Source organism: Falco rusticolus, chromosome 4, assembly GCF_015220075.1.
Source record: "Falco rusticolus isolate bFalRus1 chromosome 4, bFalRus1.pri, whole genome shotgun sequence".
Classification (NCBI taxonomy): domain Eukaryota; kingdom Metazoa; phylum Chordata; class Aves; order Falconiformes; family Falconidae; genus Falco; species Falco rusticolus.
Genome location: NC_051190.1, coordinates 45,665,345 through 45,686,530, shown reverse-complemented (window position 1 = coordinate 45,686,530; position 21,186 = coordinate 45,665,345). Strand labels below are relative to the sequence as shown.

General features: G+C 40.7%; 1 protein-coding gene across 3 annotated transcripts in view; it reads left to right on the top strand.

The window, feature by feature from the left end:
* PTBP1 (polypyrimidine tract binding protein 1) overlaps nt 1–21,186 on the top strand; it is a 31,269-nt gene extending 10,083 nt beyond the window's left edge. For all 3 annotated transcript variants that reach the window (XM_037385590.1, XM_037385591.1, XM_037385589.1), the window contains 13 exons: nt 6,199–6,274; nt 7,241–7,413; nt 8,428–8,574; nt 9,799–9,969; nt 10,716–10,826; nt 11,190–11,364; nt 11,975–12,052; nt 13,375–13,523; nt 16,207–16,240; nt 16,742–16,834; nt 17,204–17,420; nt 17,664–17,741; nt 18,141–21,186. In XM_037385590.1, the coding sequence (XP_037241487.1) occupies nt 6,199–6,274; nt 7,241–7,413; nt 8,428–8,574; nt 9,799–9,969; nt 10,716–10,826; nt 11,190–11,364; nt 11,975–12,052; nt 13,375–13,523; nt 16,207–16,240; nt 16,742–16,834; nt 17,204–17,420; nt 17,664–17,741; nt 18,141–18,273 (1,635 nt within the window). In that variant the 3' untranslated portion in view covers nt 18,274–21,186. The remainder of the gene's footprint in view (nt 1–6,198; nt 6,275–7,240; nt 7,414–8,427; nt 8,575–9,798; nt 9,970–10,715; nt 10,827–11,189; nt 11,365–11,974; nt 12,053–13,374; nt 13,524–16,206; nt 16,241–16,741; nt 16,835–17,203; nt 17,421–17,663; nt 17,742–18,140) is intronic.

The following is a 21,186-nucleotide window of genomic DNA, read 5'->3' as shown; positions in this document are numbered from 1 at the left end:
GTAGGTGACAGGTATTTGACCCCTGCTGAACACAGCATAGTTTATAAAAAAAGTATGTACTCAAGCCTGCCAGATAGGCCTCCACCACAAGGTCACTGTATCAATGTAGTATGATATGCTGGGTTGGATTTAATTTGATAAATGATACAGGGGTTTCTGTATCTGATTTAGTACATACAAATCAGCCATAAGCAATTCGGTGGACTAAATTGGTTGTTTCCTCCCCTCCCCCCAGGTCTTGCTTTTGGTTCTGATCAGATAATAAATTGGGTGTAGCAGTGGGGTGATACACTGCGCTTGTTGCTGCTCCTTCCAGACTGGACAGCAGTATCACACTATGCTTAGCAGCAACCTCAGAGGCTATAGTCTTCAGCATCTCAAAATTTTGTCGTGTTCTTAACTTTCCAACTCTACTAGGACTGAAGAAGGATGGAGGTGTATTGTGTGCTCCTCAGAGACATTTCCAAGGAAAAGTTGACTCGTGTTTTCAGTTTGTGACCCAAATTGAATGTTTTTTACACTGCTCTACCTTTAAATGACTAAAGAGTGTTGGAGGCAGGAGTGGGGAAAAGAAGGGCATGTAGGGGTAACATAAGGCAGCCTTGCTGGAAGTGACTCTTCTATGGAAGACGAGGAAAACTGGCATCCTAGTAGTTTAAATTTAGTTCCATTCCTAGCTCTTGAATCTCTCAGCAAAAAATGTTGGAATGTAACATGAGTGTGAATAAATGATGTCATCAGACTGGATTTCTTATTAGTTTCTTCGCAAATGATTTGAGCTGTGAACTGAAGTATCGGAGTACATTCTTCCATTCCTCTGGGATCAACCTCGTACAGAGCCCTTGAAGCATGCTTCAGAGGCGCTCCATTCTTTCTGTGCTCAAAGACATTTTTTGCTTCTTTCATCAGAGCAAAGGGCTTGCGTGAGCCTCTGACTTATGTCTCATTTTGTGTGTAAAATATTATGGTGGTCTTTCACTGGGTCCCAAATCTTTTTACAAATGTAGGGAAAGTGAAGTAGAATGATGCTTGTGTGCTCTGGTCAGGCAGACTTACAAGACTTCTGACAGGGTTTTTTTAATCTGAACTTGGGGAAAAGCAGTCCAGAGACTTCTAACAGTATAGGGTTTTTCTTGGTTTATTTTCAGAGGCGGATTTTCCAGGTGTATCTGTTACCTGCTTTGCTTTTTGTAAGTGCATGTCAGATGATGATGGCCTCCTCAATCTACCTCTTCCCTCACCAGGAGGAGGGATACTGCTGTCCTTCGTTTAAAATTTAGAGCAGTGTAAGGTGCTCCATGTCCAAAGGCAGAGAATGTTCCTGCTTTGTAGGATTTCCTCAGTGAGCCAGGGAAAGGTTTTTTTTTCCTAGAATTTGGGCTTGTCTAGCCTGTAGCTTGTTGGCCTTTCTAAGTCATTCTCCTCTTTCTTTCCATATGTCCCAAGTATTTTTGCTCTTGCCTGGGTCTTTGCTTTCTGCCTGTAACTTGTTGCTGCCTGAAAATTGATTAGTATCACCGGTTGTCTTGAAATTAATACTTTTATGGTAGTTTAGTATGTATTTGTTTGTAGCCTTTTGCTTAGGCAGAATGCAGTTGATTTATTGTAATCCGTTTAAAATAAATGACTGGATCTTAAGCAGATAAAGGATTATATAGGGCAGCTGAGAATTTTTGTAGCAGTTCTAGGTGTGCTGGCAGAAGATGAGGCAGTCTCTGGCTTCGTTCCAAACTGGTAAAGTTAAGGTAAAATCCTAGTGACAAGAAGGCAATTTGTGGTTCTCATACGAATTAGCAGTTGCTTTTTAAGCTGTGAAGGCCTAGACAAAATACACATTCTTGGAGCTTGTTAAAACTTTATGCCTTCCCCCTCCCCCCTGCTTTAGTTTGGGGGGTGGTCAAAAAGATAACTAAGAAAAATATTAGAAGTCCACCTTGTGGCAGACTGCCTTTCTCTAATTGAGTAAAGGGAACTAAAGTAGTACTGATAGCAAGACTACACAAAGCATGGGTGTTTTATTAAATTAATGCAGCTTGAGCAATAGACCTTTTGTAGCTGTGAGTGTTGCAGACAAAAGGAGGCTGCTGTCATAGAAACGCTCCCAGGCAGCGTTTTACCTGGTAGTATGTGTACTGACTGGTGATTTTGGTGATAAGAAATAGCCTTACCCTGGTCTAGGTAAGATCTGGCAGTGTAACTTCAAATGTGGTATTTGTTTTCTGTAAACAGGAAGAGATTTTTTTCTCAAATGATGAATTTTGTCGAGGGGTGTTACTGTTAGCACACTTGCTTCTGCTAATCTTGTCATTAAAATACTAGCTGCAAAAGAATTGGCTAATAACAGAAATGTCAATGTAAATTGATGTCTCTTGTGAGCAGGGATGTGAACTTCAGAACCTGAAGAACTGTCTTGAATGAAGTGCTGCATGGTTTGGCCCTCCCCATGGTAGTCAGAGAATGAAAAAAGCAGAGAAGTAGTGTTGTGGGTTGATGCTGGTGAGCAACTGAGCACCCACATAGCTGTCTGCTGGCTTTGCATAGTTTTAAATTTAAACAAAAGAATATAATACTTCAGAATCGATAGCTGTTGTACTGCCTTTTCCAATATAATTCAAGATATCCAATGGATACGTTGTTGGTGAGAAACTTCAAACTTTTTTTTTAAAAAAACAGGCTCATGTCGGTTCCTCTGGCTCTACTGAATCAGTCTTAATTGGTGTGGAGCATTTGAATTTATAACATGGTTTTAAAGCTTATTCATAGCTTCTAACATCTACAGAAAGGAAAGGCATTAGAGTCTGGAAAGAGATGATGGCAGTCACTGCAAGTGTAAAGACAGACAACTGCTACAGGCTCCTGCTGAAGTTGCCAATACTGAGTGCGGATTAATAGAGCACTTGTTTTCAGTTTGCCTCAGGTTAGGTCATTCCAAAAAGCAACCGTCAATAGAGGCTTCTTGTGGTCATCTGAGATCAGCTCTAACAGTAACAGAGGAAAAGCGAATGCTGATGGAAAGTCATAGTTGATGCAATTTCTGTCTGTTGGAGGGAGATTGCCAGCGCTGGTCTGTGCCTGTGTGAGGATGGGAGCACTGGGTAACTCCTTGCTGCATTGGGTGTGCTCCTCTTAGCTTTGCACTTTAAAAGCTGTTCTTCTAAAAGGGAATCTGTGTGGAGTAACTTTGTAACTGGACAGTACTCTGTATGTACTGTCCATGAACTTCCTTGTGTAGAGCAAAAGACCTTGGAATAATTGCAGTTTTCAAACTGCTGCAGTCTTCCCTCTTCGTTTGCATGTGATTCCAGCTGGGAAGCTTACAAATTGACTGCTGCTTCTTTTGATGTCAAACAATCATCCCCCTCTGCCTCCTGGCTCTGGTCACAGTGGGCAGCACAGGCTGTCTCCAAGATAAGAGGGGAGTGGATTTGAAATTGCTCCTTCGTTAAAGAAACATTGACATGTGGAAACGAGCAGCAATGAGCATTCCTTCTCAAAGTGCCCTGCAAGTAAATTTTCAAATATGTGAGAAAATGTTTATTTTAAACAAGCCATTAGGAAAGTTAAATTTGGGGAATTTAAATTCTTTCCATAATAGTGTAAATGTTTGTTTTTCCAGTTTATAGTTTCCTAGTGTTGCCTCCATGAGAGCCAAATATGTGGCTTGTTCTGGAGTTTCCATGATGGATTGCAAGTGCTGCCTGAGTATGCTTGCACAGATGCATTGATTCATACTGGGAGTGCTGGAGTTCTGTATGTTCAGAAATTTACAAGTTGTTATTTAAGAACATGTTTTAAAAAGGTCCAGGACCATTAAGGCCTGATGTAAGGGATTTCATGAGGCCAGTAAACACTTTTCTGCATTGGTAGGGCTTTTGTTTGCTGGTGGTAGGTGCCAGTTGTATTCCAGGCCACAGAAAGTAAGGCCATACCTGTAGCGTGTGCAGCAGTTGAGGCACAAAAGCATTTTTTACAGTAAACTGCTGGAATTTTTTTTTAGCTTTAGAATTATGCATTAATTTGAGTCATCAAAAGGATGGGATCACTGTCTAATAGCCTCCCAGACTAGCTTGCCTCTTGCTGTACTCAGGAATTGAGGTGCTAATTAGAACAGCTGTTAAAAGGCCCATTCCTAATTACTACACCATGTTAGAAGAAGGAGCCCTTGCTGGGTGCCCACAGCCTTTTGTGGAACCTGGGTCAGCACTTGCAGGTGGCCAGCAGCAGCACATGAACTGTGGTTTTGGAACCTGGCCTGATTTCTCGTATTCAGGACATCAAAGTCCTTCAGCTTGTCTTTGAAGAGCTAGCAGTGAGTAGTTAAACAAGAAATTCAAGATTTGAGGGGGAAAGAGAAAACCCAAAACCTGTATTTGTAATTTGGTGTTCTGGGGCTCTTGTGTGACCTACTTTTCCAACCTGTTTGTTGGGGAAGTGAGTGGAGAGCTTTTGTTGTTGTGCAGATACTGTTTCTGCAGGTGCCACCAGGTATAGGGCATGTGGAAGATAGTGTTTCTGGTAGCCACAGTGTGAAGCAGGGTATGTTTCCATCGAGATGGGTGGGAGTTAGCCAAGGCAGGGATGAGCTCTGTTCTGTTCTTTTTTCTGTGGCATTTCTGTGTAAAAGTACTGTAGAATATTATGAGAAAGTTCTTTTATATGTTAGATTTATATTATCAGATTTGCTTGTAGCTTATAATGGGATTTCAGATCTTCTATGTAACTTACATGAAATTAAGCCATACTGATTTTAAGCTGTATGATGTATATAAGTATAGATTGTGCTAAGTGATTTGTAGTCTTGTTTGCTTTTGTCCTAGTAATGTTTTTCATACCTCCTGCTTGGGTTAGACTAGTCTTGGTCAGTTAAGGTGATGTTGGGGTGACTCTAAGGGAATACTGTAACAGTGTGAAACGTGTACATTGCATACACTAATCTGTTCTATAGATATGTTTAGCTTTGTTTGCAGGGAGTGGAGATTCAATGTGGAGAATGCAATTCAATAACTTTGTGCAAGTAGATTGAATTATACCTACAGCTACCAAAAAGCTTAGAATAAGTAAACTATCATTCTGCAATACCAGTTGGTTTAGGTAGTCTAATTTCAGTAGAAACAGAATTCTGTCAAATGTTTTCTTCCTCAACAGAGTTGAATGCACAGTGCTGTGGTAAGAAAAATCAAAGAATTAAGCTCTTGGGATGTACTGTGCTACCCACAGCTTCTTGTTCTGCAAGTAGCCATGTTGACTTTAACGTAGAACAATTCCTAGTGTGAAAGGCAGTAGAGAATGGGATTATGGAGACTTTGTACCTGTGGTACTCGGGCTTCTCTGCTTCAGAATGCTGGTCTGTCTTTTGACTTAAGTGCGCTTACTCTGAGACTTTATGGTACTGTTGTCCTAGAAGCTGTTGCTGCTGTTCTGGGGGTTGTGGCTAGAAAACAAACCAGTGACCAGACTGTTTGGTACTAGAGCCCAGATGTTATATGTGGACCTATTTCTGCTGCAAAAATTGTAAAATAGCTTTTTGCTAGTAGCTTTACTTCCCTGATGTGCTCTTTTTTGGGGGGGTAAGGAGAGGAAGAACTCCTTTCTTTGAGGTCTCAATTTGACAAAGTTGCATCTCTCTACTTGTAACTGGAAAGTCCACATCTTTGGTAATTGCTAAGTCATACACTAACAGTGTTGGCCAGCTTCTGATAACTTGTCTTTTGCTTAAGGCTTCCTTACTTCTGGTAACCCACAGCGAAATAATCTCTGTCCTCTTGATGAATGCCAGGAGGCCTATCTGGTTTGCTATTCTGTACAAGTAGCGTATTGTTCTAGCTCAACTTAAAAGAATGAGAATCTTGTCTGATACAAGTAGTCAGAAATCTGTTTTGTTAGATAAAATAGGAGAATGTAAGTAACAGTGCACAACACCGCATTTAGTGGCTTCAGACAATTCAGCAATGCTTCAACTCCTAAAATTCCTAATACTTAGCTGAAAAGAGATACTGGATAGTGCTACTCCATTACTAAATTGGATCTTACTTATATTTAATTTATGGAGGTGAGGCTCATTGCCCACTGTCTGTATGTTTTCACTTAAGCTTCTGTTCAGCTTCTCTACAGCTTAATCTCAATTGTTCTGCTTTAGGAGAACCTGAGTAGAATTTAGTAAACATGCTGTCAGTTTACCTTTCATCTTTTCTTTTCCAGCGGGGATCTGACGAGCTTTTCTCTACTTGTGTTACTAACGGACCCTTTATCATGAGCAGCAACTCTTCTTCTGCAGGTAATATTGCCTATAAAAAAGCATAGCAACTTAAGGCTTGCAAATACTATGAGGAGGTCTGTTTTTTCCCCACATAGTCTTAAGTAATCAAGGAAGAGATTTTAAAATTTTATTAGGCTTTTGTAGGACAGTGCTTAATAATAAACTTCTGCCCTATGCCCTTAAAAGGTTAGTAGACTAAATAAAATTGTTGCAGGACAGTTGCTAAAATGATTTTATAGAATTAGAATGTACAGGCTTTGCTGTAAACTGCTATACTTAAAGCACAGTTGAATTTTATGTGAGGTTATTTTTGCTGTATATGGTAGTTTGCTGCTATTTGGGAGTCATACACCATCTAGAGGTTAGTGATCCCACCAAGACAGTATTCTTGGGTGCTCAGTCCAGAATTCTGCCCTCTGTGCTTGTCGGTGCCATGAATTGCCTTATTTTGAGCTACCATTGTCTTCAGAGTCCCTTCATGTTCTGCCTGTGGCCTCCCTGCCAGACACTGTCTGCTCATGTCTTTGGTGGTGTGCTGCAGACAGTCTTTGCCATATGTACAATCCATCTGATCTCTAAAATTACGTTTTGATTTACTTGTTTTAATATCACTTGCTTCTAAGATGTCCCCTTCAAACTGCTTCATTGCCAAGAATACCAGTCAAAGTGAAAAGGCATAAAGCAGCAATCTAGAATGAGTGGCTCAGACCCACACAAAGTAGAAATGTGGGTGGGTGGGCGTGTACTGTAAACAAGCTGTAAAATGGCCACTGGAGAGTTGATTCTATTGCAGTGGCATTCAGCTGCATCACTTGTGGAGTGTAATTTGGGGGGCAGGAGTAAACCCATGTGTCTTCAGACTAGTTAAACTATGGAATTTCTCTGTGATGGTGCTCCCCATCCAGTTACTACTCTCTATGTCAAGAGTTGTAAGTGTGTGCGTATTCTTTCAAACTTGATAAAACCAGTAATTGCTTTTTACAGCTAATGGAAACGACAGCAAAAAATTCAAAGGCGATAGTAGAAGTGCTGGGATCCCATCTCGAGTAATCCACGTCCGTAAACTCCCCAGCGACGTCACGGAGGCAGAGGTCATTTCTTTGGGCTTACCTTTTGGCAAGGTCACCAATCTTCTAATGCTGAAAGGAAAAAATCAGGTATTGTCTCCATAATTCAAAGCAGGGGTTATGTCAAAGGCTTGATGAGTTTGTCATCAGTAAACCAGATCCAAGTTGTTTAAACAACTGTCAGGTATTAGGAGACAATAACTTCTGCATACTAATATTTTACTTTTCCGTGATTATCCCATGAGCTGTGGAAAACACTATTTTCAGGCTGTACAGGGAGCTAAGTCCATAATTATAGGTTGTCACTTGTAATTACATTATGCCTGGTTTTTAAATTACAGGCCAGGTAAATTATTTGGACAGCAGTGACATGAGTTGGCCTTTTTCACTCAAGCTGGCTTGACAGTTGAGTAACCACCAGTGTAACTTTGCATATTAAGGACACCTTTACAGATACAATGAATTAGCTGGGTAGAGCTAAAACACTCTTGGGTAACGCAGGAGGTGTGTGCTAATTTGGTAACTGAAATTGTCCTGCAAATTAAGGAGTAAAAAAGCAAGGCAACTTTAATCATTGCTTAAAAATACTATGTCTTTAATCTTAATTATGAAAATGTGCTTCTGAGATATTGCATGGCGTGGTTATATGTAAGTACTTAATGTAATGACTTGCTACAATCCCTTACATTTTTGTTTTGAAGAAGAGAAGACCATAAAGGTGCGGAACAGTGAGTGGGCTTACTGAAGCTGCTTAATATGATAAGTGTTAAGAATCTGGACTATTGCTGTATTTTTGTGTTCTTGCAGATGCTTCTGTCACTGCCATTTCCCTAAATACATGTAGCATGGAGGTCTTAGGATGAGACTGAAACATTACATGAAATCTGTCTGGACAGTGAAGATCCTCATTTGTTCTATGTACAGTTGGTTCTTAAACAATTCGGTGTACAAAAGCTTGCATGTAAATGCAACTACTAAATACAATTGAACTGGAGGTTCCTCCTGAAGTTATTGGTCTCTTAATGCAGTTGTCAAGTATTAATGCTATCTCCTTGTGTGAGCCGCTTTGATAACGTGTCAGTGTTGGATTTGACTTGTGCACAGGCTTTCATAGAAATGAATACAGAGGAGGCAGCCAACACCATGGTAAACTACTACACCACAGTCACTCCAGTGCTCCGAAGCCAGCCCATCTATATTCAGTTCTCCAACCACAAGGAGCTTAAGACGGACAGCACTCCAAACCAAGCAGTTAGTTCTTGTTCTTCATGTTGTGTAGTACTGGTGGGAGGGGACAGACTGTTTGCAGCTACTGTTTTGATTTATAGGCCTGGGATGGTTTTGAGATTTGGTTTAACTATCAAAGAGCTAAATGGAGCATACTAGCTTCTAGCTTGTGGAATAATGTCTCCTAGAATAGCTTTTAGCCAAATTCTCTGCAGACTGTTGAATGAGCTGCTAAAACTGCTTTAATGTCAGGGGTAGAAAATGCATTGTGAGTGTGAGATCATGAGAAGTGGTGTTTTAGCATTCCTTAGCTAGAAACAGTAACTGAAAACCTATCTAAAGACTTGATTAATGTCTAGTGCTTCAAGAGGTTTGTTTCTAATATTTGAAAGGTTTATATAAAATGAATCTCTGATGGGGCAAAACTCGTGCCTGCAGCATGTTGGTGGCAAGTGCTGGCTTTGAGGCAGGCAGTGCTTGAACACAGCTGTTCTTAAGGCTTTGTCTGGGCTATCTAGAGCTTCCATGCAAGATATGCTCTGCATAGGGTAAAATTCCCTTCTTCAGCTCGACTGCTCTTGGCAGTCTTTCAGGACAGGAACACTGGAAAAAGGTCAAGTTACTTGTGGCTCCTTATCAGAGGTGGCTATGGAGTATGTCCCATTTGCCTCCTCTCACTTTTCAGGCTGACTTTCATCAGGGTCAGAGCATCTAATGCTGTGCGGATGGAATGCTGCTATTTGGTGCATCTAACAAAGCCAGAATCTATGATGTGCTCGCTGCACGCATCAATGTTATACATGTGAGGGGGACTCTCAGCGTAAAGTTGGTTTTCACTCCTGGATCCCTATAGCAGATGCACATTAATCTTTCCATCTTGTCAGCATCTGTAGTATTCTGTAGATGGCGTTTCACCCCAGAAGAGCCTTGTTTTTCCTTTTTTCTAAACAACGGAATCATTTTGCTGCATTAGTAGGTGCTAAGCAAGGTTCTAGCAGTAGCACAAGTACTTCATACTTCATTTAGTCTGTATTTTTGCATTGCTCTGACTTGTTGGGGTGATCTGTATTGTCCATGTTTAAAATGTGCTGAAGTCATTGCATCCCCAGTCTTGGGAACAGTAAATTGTGTTTTGTTGTTCTGCTGACTGAGTTCTGCTAGTAGGTTGCAGATAGGAAGCTGAAGAAAGGCTGACTTTATGTTTTTGCAAGCAGAAGTGTTGGTCTAACAGAATGTTTGGTTCTGCAGCGTGCCCAAGCAGCTCTGCAAGCAGTGAATTCTGTTCAGTCTGGAAACCTAGCGCTGTCAGCTTCTGCTGCAGCAGTAGATGCGGGAATGGCGATGGCTGGCCAGAGCCCTGTCCTGAGGATCATTGTTGAGAATCTCTTCTATCCTGTCACTCTAGATGTTCTGCATCAGGTAAACCACATTATCACAACTTGCTTGAAGATTGGCCTGGAGGAAGGGGTAGCAACAAACAGTGAATTATTGCAATGGCGGTGTTCTAACAGTATGTGTATTTATCTGTATAATTCAAGTTCTGAACATAGCTGTTGCATTTCTACTTCTGGAGATGCTGTCACCTACATGAGATTCTTCCAGTTTTGGTGCCAGTCTGGCCAGACTTTAATTTCCAGGGATTTGATTGCTGGTCCATTTTAATTGGATTACAGTCTGGTACAGTGCAAGGGACAAATAGTCATAACAGAAGTAGCTGCTTCCATGTTGTGCTGCAAGGGTGGGGGGAAACAAATGCAGCGTTCAGCAGTCATCTGGGCAGTAGCCTGTTTGGAAAGCTCCTGCTGTCTGCTGTGGTTGTTTAACTTCATCTTCATGTTTAAAATGCAAGCTTAACTGCATTTAAGAATCATTGAAGTCCTTATAGAAGTTGCAGTTTGTGAAGGTGTATGTGAACCTTCCTGTGTAATAATTCATAACAAACAAAACTTTATTAGGGGGGGCAGTTTGGCCACCCTCATGTTTTCTTAGTCTGATGTCATGATGCAAGTTAATACCCACGGTGCAGTTCAAAAAATTATTTATAAGTTGGAAAGCTAACAAGGTGAAAGGGTAACTTCTGTTGTTTCTGCTTCTAATAATGGAGATCAATATGAAATTAACTTGCTGTAAATGAGATAATGAGATATGCAAATATTATCTTGCAGATTTTTTCCAAATTTGGTACAGTCTTGAAAATAATTACATTCACGAAGAACAACCAGTTTCAGGCCCTGTTACAATATGCTGACCCAGTGAGTGCTCAGCATGCCAAACTGGTGAGTAGTACGCCTGCAGTGCTAAACACCTGAATTATTAGGCTTGCTTTTATTAATCTGGAATCAGTGTCAGAAACTTCGGAGTATTTGGTGGCCGTACTAGGTTTATGTGAGCGTTGCCCTAATGGCAGAGCACATGTGAATGGGAGGGAATTTCCCCACCAGGAGCAGTCCAGCCAACTTGAGTGAATCCTGAGGGGGACATGGACATGAAGCAGTGCTTTCCCTGCACAAAGCAGGATACCTGCATGTCTTGATGGAGCACTGGTGCCTGAGGTGATGTAACACCTCCTCTTCAGAGACTTATCACTGTGGTCTTTGTGTAAACGCATCTTGGATGAAGAATGGTTTTTTCCCTTGCAGTCTTTAGATGGACAGAATATCTACAATGCCTGTTGTACACTGCGCATCGATTTCTCAAAGCTCACAAGTCTTAATGTAAAATACAATAATGATAAGAGCAGAGATTATACGCGACCAGATCTACCTTCTGGGGATAACCAGCCATCTCTTGATCATACCATGGCAGCTGCTTTTGGTGAGAATTCTGGAAGTGGGAACAGGACAAACATAACTGATCTGTGTGTCTGTTGGGGAAGGGAAGGGGATGTGATCTTCGTGTATTTGGTCATACAGAATTTTGGAATACAGTGTGATGAATGAGGAAAAATTGGGAACCACTGAATCAGAAGAGTGCAGAATGCTAGTAGGAGCATAGGGGTGTGGGTGCATGCTGCTGCTTTGAAAGCATGTCTCCATTTGGGCAAGGACTGCTTAGGGTTTTCCAGCTGCCTGTGCTGTTGGTGCCATCTGCTGTTCTGCCTGCAGTGGCCATAATTTGGGGCATAGGAACCTATACTTTGAAAACTGTGTTGTGATTAAGCAGTTATGGGAGCTACTAGCTTGTATTCAGGCCAACAGCTATATTCTCATAGCTGTAAGAACAGCAGAGTCGGAGGAGGAATAGTTTTTGCAATTTCTTGAAGTTCACTGTTACATTAGAGGCATTTCTGAATCGCTGTTTATGTTTTAGGGCTTAGCTTTCAGCTAAATGCTTATGTTAAAGGACAGACCATGACATTCCAGCTAGAGTCTAGAGTTTTCTTGCTATTGGGTGTCTTTATATAAATGTCTCTTATCTTTCCCAGGTGCCCCAGGAATAATCTCTGCTTCTCCATATGCAGGAGCTGGCTTTCCTCCTACCTTTGCAATTCCGCAGGCTGCAGGTACTGTATTTCGTAAGTTGAAATTTTATATAGGTTTTCTGTTGCTGAAGAATCTTGATGTTTTAAAGCTAAGTAGTGGTATTTCTGTTGGGGTTAGTCGTGTAAATTCTAAAGGCTGGCACTTATATATTGAAACACCATTCCCTTGATGTTTAACTTCAGCTAGCAATGTGTGTGTGCAGCTGTAGCGCCTCTGGCTAGGCAATACCCCAGTGACAAGAGGAAAACGAGTAGCAGGGTGGGAGTCAGTAAAGGCAGATTTTGAAATAATTGGAAGAGGTGGGGAGGAAATAACTTTTTTGTATTTTTAGTTTCCTCATGTGATTGCAGAGGTTGGGAGCTAGCTCTGACAGCTGTAAATGTAGTCAAAAGCAAGGAATCTGTCAATTTTATCTAAATATTGAGTAAAGCTAGTAGTTAAACATGAATGTAATTAATACTGTTACAGTTGCACTGTGAAGTTGTAAATTTCATGCAGGTAAAAAATTATTGCTACTTACGGAAGTAGCCAAGTGTCTGAGATGAAAATCTTGGGGTTTAGGTGCTGAATACACTCATTGGAGTGCTAGACTGAACAATTTTTGCTGTTTTTCATAGCACACCAAGCTGTGTTGACCTTTCTTGTAAGTTGATGGGACTTCCTTGCTTCTGACAAACAAGCACAGATCGAACTGTTGAACCATTAATGTTTTGTTAATATCCTGCCCTGCTGGGGAAATACACAATGCCACTTCGAGAAGTAATTTAGTTTAATTGATTACTAGCAATTGTCTCTTGAATGCTAAAGCTCTTCCCTTTGGAGGGCTAATACAGTGAGGCACCAGCTGTTACTGTGAGCAACCTAAAGATGCCTATAAATAAAAAAAATTAATGTTTATCCATTCAAGAAGAGATTAGGGGATGGTGGCATACAGTATCTGATTGTTACATGCATGGTTAAAGAACAAAGCATTTTTGGCATGCACTGATTGGAAAGACCCTTACAATGCACTGTTTGTGATACCTGTCCTGCACCAACAGAGCTGAGGCTTTGTGCTGATTCCGCTTCTTGTGAAACATGCACAATATTGTGGTCAACAAGATAGTGCCGAGAGGCACCCGTTAAGCACCAGGCACTGCAAGAGCAAATACTATTAGAAATGACAACATTTCCTGCAGCACCAGAATTGGAGGCTCCTGTTGCTCTTAAAATATGTAGTCACTGTGTCTTGAATGATTACTTGCATGTTACAGAAGGTGTGCTGTTCTCCCTTCTGGTGCAGCAAATAGACTAGAGTACATGCTGTTGATTTCTTTACTGGTTAATATTCTTTAATTTCCAGGCCTGTCAGTTCCAAATGTTCATGGAGCACTAGCTCCTTTGGCTATCCCATCAGCAGCAGCTGCAGCGGCTGCAGCAGGACGGATTGCCATTCCCGGCCTCACTGGGGCAGGGAACTGTGTTCTGCTGGTTAGCAATCTGAATTCTGAGGTTAGTGGAGTCCTAACTTTACCTTTTTCTCCTTCCTGTTACCTCTGCTTTCACTTTCTGAACACAGATTGTGCTGACACTTATTGAAAGTGAAATCCTACTGTATCCTAAAGGAAACGACAAAACTAGAAAAGCAGATGATGTGCTCTGCCGGCTCTAAAACTTACAGCAGATCAGTACTCTAGTTGCTGAAGGGAAATGAGAAAGTCCATCTCAAATTAAATTCTTGCTCTTCTTTGGTTCAAAGCCAAGGATGCTGCCTGCCTGCTCTTGTCCCATAAAGACTACAATGCCTGTCCCTTCCTCCCTCTTATTTGGAGTCTCCCTGCCATTCCCATGGAATAGTGTCATTTGGGTCACAGAATAATCATGTCCATTCTTTCTTTTCCTTAGCATGTTCTAGTTTTTAATACATTAATTCAGAACTACAGAGAGAGTCTGTTCTGACCTTTGCTCTTTCTGTGTAGTGTCTGGAGCCCTGCCAGCTTGACCTTGTACCTGTGCAGTATTTCCTCTGCCGTGTGCTTGCACATTTTCCCTTTCCAAGATTCTTGGAGTTTTTCCTTAGCTAAACCCCTTAACAGCTCACAGTTCACATTTTCAATTCTGCTTAATTTAGTGAGTTGAAGCATTTGGGTTTCCGTAAGAAAATAAATCAAGTAATATTTGTACAAAAATCCTCTTTCATTAAAGACAGGATCATAAGAGAATTTGGTATGGGTATCTTTGGATTTTTTTTTTTCCAGTCAGCTTTTGGCTCTTTGTTGGATTGAAAGTGTAGAATCTTCCAGTGTGTGCAGTAGTGTGATGAGTCTCTGCTGAAAAATATTTTAACTGGTGGGACTGTGCACACAAGTTAATACTACTTTGCAAAGCTATAAAACTTACCAGTGGTGTCAGAGTAACCACAAACCTCTTTTGCATCAAAGGGGAAGCCTGGATGTGATGAAGGATCAAAATGTTAACTCTGGATGAGATGAACCAATTAAATCAATATTTCAGACTACTTTTTTTTTAAATCTGTCATTACTATTTTCTCCAGGGCATGAAATAATGGCAAGGGCTGTGATACAGCTTTGGTTTGGAGGAGTTGCTCTTTCTACCCAGGAGCTCCTCTGCCATTCCAGGAACTGTTGTCTCTGACTTGGTCCCGTGACTTGCTGCTCAAACAAGTCTTAAACATTTAAACATTAAAGAGCTGGACTGTCAAGCGTGTGTTTCTTGGGACGATTCTGCATTGCCTGGATGGCAGCAACAGGACAAAGGACTGTGCCCTACCTCTGTTAATTTGCACGTGCTAACAGCTCTGAGCAGTGTCTGAATGGTGTGGGCAGTCCTTGTTTGTTAGGAGCAAGCGGTTATTTCATGCCTTGTGGTTTTTTGATGAGCTCTTCACTATCCATCCAGCTTATCTTTGGGCTAGAGAGACTTTGATACTTGTACTGAAGCTGTGAACTAACAGACATGAAACTTTTTTTCCATTTGCCTGTATAATCAGTGTTGTAGAAACTTACCTGTGCCACAACCAGTTAGTTAAGAGGCAGTATTTCTCTGGAGTGACTACTCTGTGATAACGTATAAAGTGTTTTTCTGAATTGGAATCATGGAAACTGAAATTGCTCCCATTTTTTTTCCCCATGATGAGTGGAAGAAGTCTGTGTGTTTCAACTTGCGTTGGCTTTTACTTTGAATGCTGACTGCTGTCTGCATTCAAAGTTAGTGGTGGTGTGGGGAACAGAAATGCTTTTCCTGCCTTTCTGGTTCAGTAATGGCAGTTTTGGGTTTCTTCATGGTGAGGTCAAGCCATGGGACATGGAAGGGAGTAGGCCTCTGTTGCAATTGAAGTACCAAGTTCCTTTATAGCAAACACTTCTAGCAGACTTTGGAGGGTGTTTTTGTGGTGGTACAGCTGCTCATCTGGATAATCTTTTGCATTAAAGGCAGCGATCAGTACTGAAATCAGACTTGATTTGTCACAGCTAAGCATTGCAGTATAGATCTCTTCTGTTCACTAAAGCAGCAAATGCAGCTGTGTTTTTGGCTTGGTTTGTGAAGTCGTTTCTACTAAAAAATTTTTGTAATCGGAGAAAATTTGTCAAATTTTAGGGAATTGCAATTTAATTCAATATTAAAGGCTGTAGAAGTCACTCTGTTGTAATACTGTCTCTTACTTCTTTGTATATCTTAAGTAAAAATGCCTTTTCTTTATCATTGTGTTCCACTAGGTAAAACCTATTAACTGTTTCTGTAAACAAGTTATTGTATGTAGAATTCTATAAATCTGACTGATGGAACACTACATATTTCCTTATGTATTTACTGACCTGTGTTTTTTGCTACTTTTTTCTTTTCTCCCCATCCCTGAATTTTTTTTCTTCCCCTGATCCGGAATTTCTTTGCCAACTGACTGCACGGTACTTCTGCTTCCTGTTGTTGCTTGAAACAAAAAATAAAAACATTCCCCTTCCAAAAAAAAAAAAAAAAAAAACCCTGCTCTTCGGAAACCAACCTGCCCTTCAATATTAACCATCTTGAAAACTTCATCATCCATCAACCAATTTCGCCATTTCCTGCGGGGACTCTGCCCTTCCTCGTTGTGGACGATTTGTGCAACCTCGCTCTCCCCTTCGATTCCTTACCTCTTCCCTGTCCCTCCGCTGCCTTGCTCTGCTGTTCTCTAAAGAGAGTTACACCCCAATGCCTCTTTATTCTTTTCGGTATGTTATTATTCACACTTTTTATTACCTTGTTTTTCATTTATTTGAGATTACTTTTTTGATACTTCAAAAATGTACAGTTTGCAGTTTGCCATTTTTTTGAATGCATAATTTCATTTTTACGTTGTTTACTTAGTTTGCTATTTAATTTAGTTTGCCTTTTGTTTTATGTTCAGTTATGCATGGTTTATTGCTTTGCATGTCTTTTATAAGAGTTTTAAATTGTGATAGCATGCTAAATTGTCCAGTCTTCTGGCAGTAAGATTTTTTGCTTTTTGCTGAAACCCAGTGTCTTTTCTTTAATGTATTGTTCCATTATTATTCTGCTACATAAGAATTTGCCTTAATTAGAGCAGAATAAGTAACCATGGTTGGAATGAGATCAGTTCTGGTTGTGAATGAATGTTTTTGCTGTTGGATTGTTTAGCTAATATTAAGTTGAATGAGACTTCCATTTTTTTCCCCTACCTAAGACTATTCTTGTTTCCTCACTTTTTGAAGGAGTCTATGGTGATGTGCAGAGAGTGAAGATTTTATTTAATAAGAAAGATAATGCCCTAGTTCAGATGGCTGATGGAAACCAGGTGCAGCTTGGTAAGCAAGCTTAAAAGTCTCAGACTGTTGGCATTAAGATACCTAATGGGTAATTAAAGCTTTAATATCAGTACTTTTTTTAAAAAAAAAAAACAAATGAAAACCTGTGTCCGTGCACTTAATTGCTTGCATATGTAGTATAGATTTGGGAACAGCTCTGGAGAAGGTAAGGTTGGTTTGTGCAAGATAATCTAGAGGGGAAAATAGAACAAAGAGTAGGGCAGGGTAGCAATGCATGCCTGTTGTGCAGCTCCTGGAGGATGTGGTGTCTGCATAGGGAGGAACTAAATAGAATTGTAGCTTTGATTTAAATGTGTGAGCAAAACTGTGAGATACCATAGCAGTCAGTGCTGTCTCTAACCATTGCAGCCATGAGCCATTTAAATGGTCAGAAGCTTCATGGGAAGCCAATCCGTATAACATTGTCCAAGCACCAGACAGTACAACTTCCCCGTGACGGACAGGAGGACAAAGGTCTGACTAAGGACTATGGAAATTCTCCTCTACATCGTTTCAAGAAACCAGGCTCCAAAAATTTCCAGAACATCTTTCCCCCTTCTGCCACACTTCACCTGTCCAATATTCCGTAAGTATCCGCATGGAGAGTTCCTGTATGGCAGAGCATTAAAATGTTTGCAAATTCATGTGAGTAAAATAAGGTCAGCTTCTTGCTGCCGGCAGGAGGAAAGTTTGCCCATCTTCTTGTTCTCATAGCATTTCCAGTTCAAGAAGTCACAGGTAGAGAATTTAGAAAAGGTTCTGAGAATTGGGTTTTAAAATAATTCAATCTGTCAAACATACATCTGACTGGAAAAACTATTTGTTTCAGACCTTCAATAACTGAAGAAGACCTTAAGATGTTATTTTCAAGCAATGGTGGGATGGTGAAAGGATTCAAATTCTTTCAGTAAGTGTTTTGTCTTGTGTCCTGTCGTGGGGCTTTTCAGTATGAGAAGGGTAGAAGTTCTTAGTCCTTACCAAATTCCAACTCAGGCTTAAGTGAAAGGTGAGCGGAATCTTCACTAATGTAGCATTTGACTTTCTGGAATAAAGAAACCCAGAGTAACCCTGAGGTGAGTGCATGGCAAGTGTGAGTTGAAGAAAACTAAATGGCTGAGTGAGAGTTTGGGTATGTGTGTTTATCATGTAGATATGCTCTTCCATGTAAAAGAAAATATGTTGCAGTTAACCTAGATGGTTAACTTTCTGCTGCCCTGGTTGAGTGCTAGATAAGAAAACCTGCGTCAAGTTGGGGAAATGCTGTGTGCAGCGGTACTGAATGTGACTCAAATTTCTGTCTTGTCAGGAAGGACCGTAAAATGGCTCTGATCCAGATGGGCTCCGTGGAAGAAGCTATTCAATCACTCATTGACCTCCATAATCATGACCTGGGTGAGAATCATCACCTGCGCGTGTCCTTCTCTAAGTCCACCATTTAAAGCTTTGGAAGGCGTGGGACAAAATGGACTTGACTTAAAACCTCTTGGGTTCAGCCTTGACCTTAAAAGGCTGAGCACTAGGGTTTCAACTTCCATCATTCCAGAAAAAAAGCCACTTTAAAAATGCAGCTGAAGTGACCTTAAAAGACCAGAGATTTTATTTTTTTAAAGAGAAATCAGTTTACCGGTTTTTAAAAAGAAAGTTAAATCTAATTCATATTGCTAACCTTGCGGTGATGGGTAACAATCTTGACTGTTCAAATAAAAATCACAAGTTAAAGTTTACACTTTTGGAACCTGCTCTGGGAAATTCCCCTCCCTTCCTGCTCCTTCTCCCCCCAAAAAGCAGATCCTAACAAGTTTATCAGGTTTCACTTTGATGCCTTTTTTATTTTCTTTACCCATCCATGCCTTGAAAGACCTAAAACCACTGTGCAAATTCACTTTTAGCGCCTTTGAGTCAGGATTTTGCAAAATGCATGGTGTATAGGAGCTCCCAACTCACCCAGCACAAAAATAAGTTGCATTGATCCTACCTTAACTGTGCATCTGCTGTCCTGTGCCTTAAACCGTTTACTACTTTGGGGAAAACATCTGAACTGCAGGGAGTGGATTGGGAGAGTTGAGGGGAATGCGTGAGCTCTGGCTTACTGGATCAGCTTGGTGTAGTGAAGGACAAGTGAAGCTGGCAAAGTGGATAAAGAAAATATTGGGCTTTGACTCTTCAGGCAGTTGTACCCCACTGTCCGTGAAATGTCTCGATCTGCGTAGTATCGTGTGTCTTCATGCCACTTTCCAATCTGCTTGTGGTTTCTTGCCATCTGCAAACTGTCAAGTGGGAGTTATTTAAGATCCTTTGTCAGTAACATTCAGACTTAAGCAGAAAGGTCTGGGTGGGGAAGCATTCCCAAGACCAAATTACATTCCATTGTTAATAGTGAGTCAACAGGCTCTGCCCTTCACAAGAGCATTGATCAAGATACGAAATCAACCACTGTTGGACACTTGTGAAGACGAATCATTAAGAGTTTGTTGAAATTTGTGTGTGTATATATATATATCTAAATACTTGGCTAGGATTTGAAGAACTATTGGATATCCCACATTTAGGAAGGTGTTCATGTGAGTCACCTTTGTGCCCCTAATTTGAGATTAACAAGACCAATGTAGCTCTGCCATCATTCTTATAGCATGTCTTCAGCATTTGAGCTTTTTGTTTTAATTCTTGTATTATACTTTTTGATGCCGTTGCTGTCATCTGTGCCTAGCAATATTTCCAGTTGACCAAATATTCTAATCTCTTTATATGCAAAAGAAATAGTTTAAGTACCTTTTTATAGAATGATAAGATGGTATAAACGTAATCTAAATTTACTCCTTTGTGGTATTACCCTTGTATACTGTACTTTCTTATTTTATTTTTTTTTGTAATTGAAACTGTAGGGCAGGAATTTAGTTACCAGGCTGAGGTCATGACTGAGGATGAGTAATGTAATGAAATTGATAAAACATGGTAAGCAAAGCAAACTTTCACAGCAAAGTGTTTTGAGATAACAAGCACAAACAGCTTGTGAATTTAAGTAAAAGGACCCAGGCTAAAGTTTATAACTCTTTAACCTATAAGCCCAGATCTTTTAAGTTATAGGAAGGGAATTTATTAAAAGTAGAATGCAGCAGATCAATTTTTTTTTTCCCAGTGATACGACCATTTATTTTTTTCTGGCTTACAACTCTTTCCCCGGGCCATTCTGCCTTCTATTCTGTGTAATCCGATGTTGCCTTACGTTTCCCTCTAACCTGCAACCTGTTCGGATGCAAAATAACGAGAATCTTGTACTTTTTTTCAGGGTTTTTCTGCAAATTGTGGACCAAAGTTTGGTTTTTAATTGTCTTAGTGTTGCAAGTTACGATTTCCTTGCTTCGTGTGGGAGCTCTTGACTTGCCTAGCACTGAGTGTTTGGAAAAGTCTTAACTTTTCTTAGTTCCTCCCTGAACTCTCGAGGGTGTGAATTATGCTGGAGAAGTGTGTGAAGTCCGAGTGAGGGTTCAGCTTGGGTTGCTGGCATGAGATTGGTAATCCTTGTCTGCCTTAGTCTTCAGTTCATGGCTGAGGAGTGTGCAACCATCTTCAATGATGCGTGTTGCCCCGGTTGAGCCGAGAAAGCTCAGCTGACGCTGGTTTCGGTTACCTCTAAACCTTGGGTAAGCCTGTTAATGAAGCCTTGTGATCATCTGCCTCTCTGGAAAGCTCTGTGCTTCCTTGCCAGCATCTTAATGTTCAGGAGGGTGCATTCAGGTGTCTCGGTAGTTGTTGTCAGCTAGAGTTAGTTTGCTCATCTCCCTCCCCAAGTGAAAAATCCTGTTCCTCCTGTAGCCAGGGAGCCCACTCCTGAGTGTGCACTGCTGTGCAAGGAGGATCCACGTGCAACCCAAGTGGAAACAGCTGTGGTTTAACTCTTTAATTAATGTGTTCAATCAACCTCACCCAAGACACTGGGAAGAGGCTCATTGGGATAAAACCTGTCTGGTGGCCTTTAATGTTGGTTTGGTCAACCCGCAGGCTCTATATTTAGCGAAATGCGAGCAAATGAATTGAGGTAACCCCGGAACCCAGGCAACTGTGGGTTTTTCCTTTGGATCCCTGTGTTTGCATGTAAAGAATGTGAGTAACAAAAGGGTGTACATATTTATAATTTTTTTATACCTGTTGTAAGACATGAGGGGGCAGCAAAACCCAGTTTTTTATGGTGAACAGATGTATTGTATATTTTGATAACAGCTATTACAGGTTCAGTATTGTGGAAGGTGGGGTGGGAAGGGTAAGCATACACAACACCAGAATTCCATTGCCTCTTTCAAAGAATGTTTGTAATGCAAAAAGAAAAGAAATTAAAACTATTTTATAACAACCTT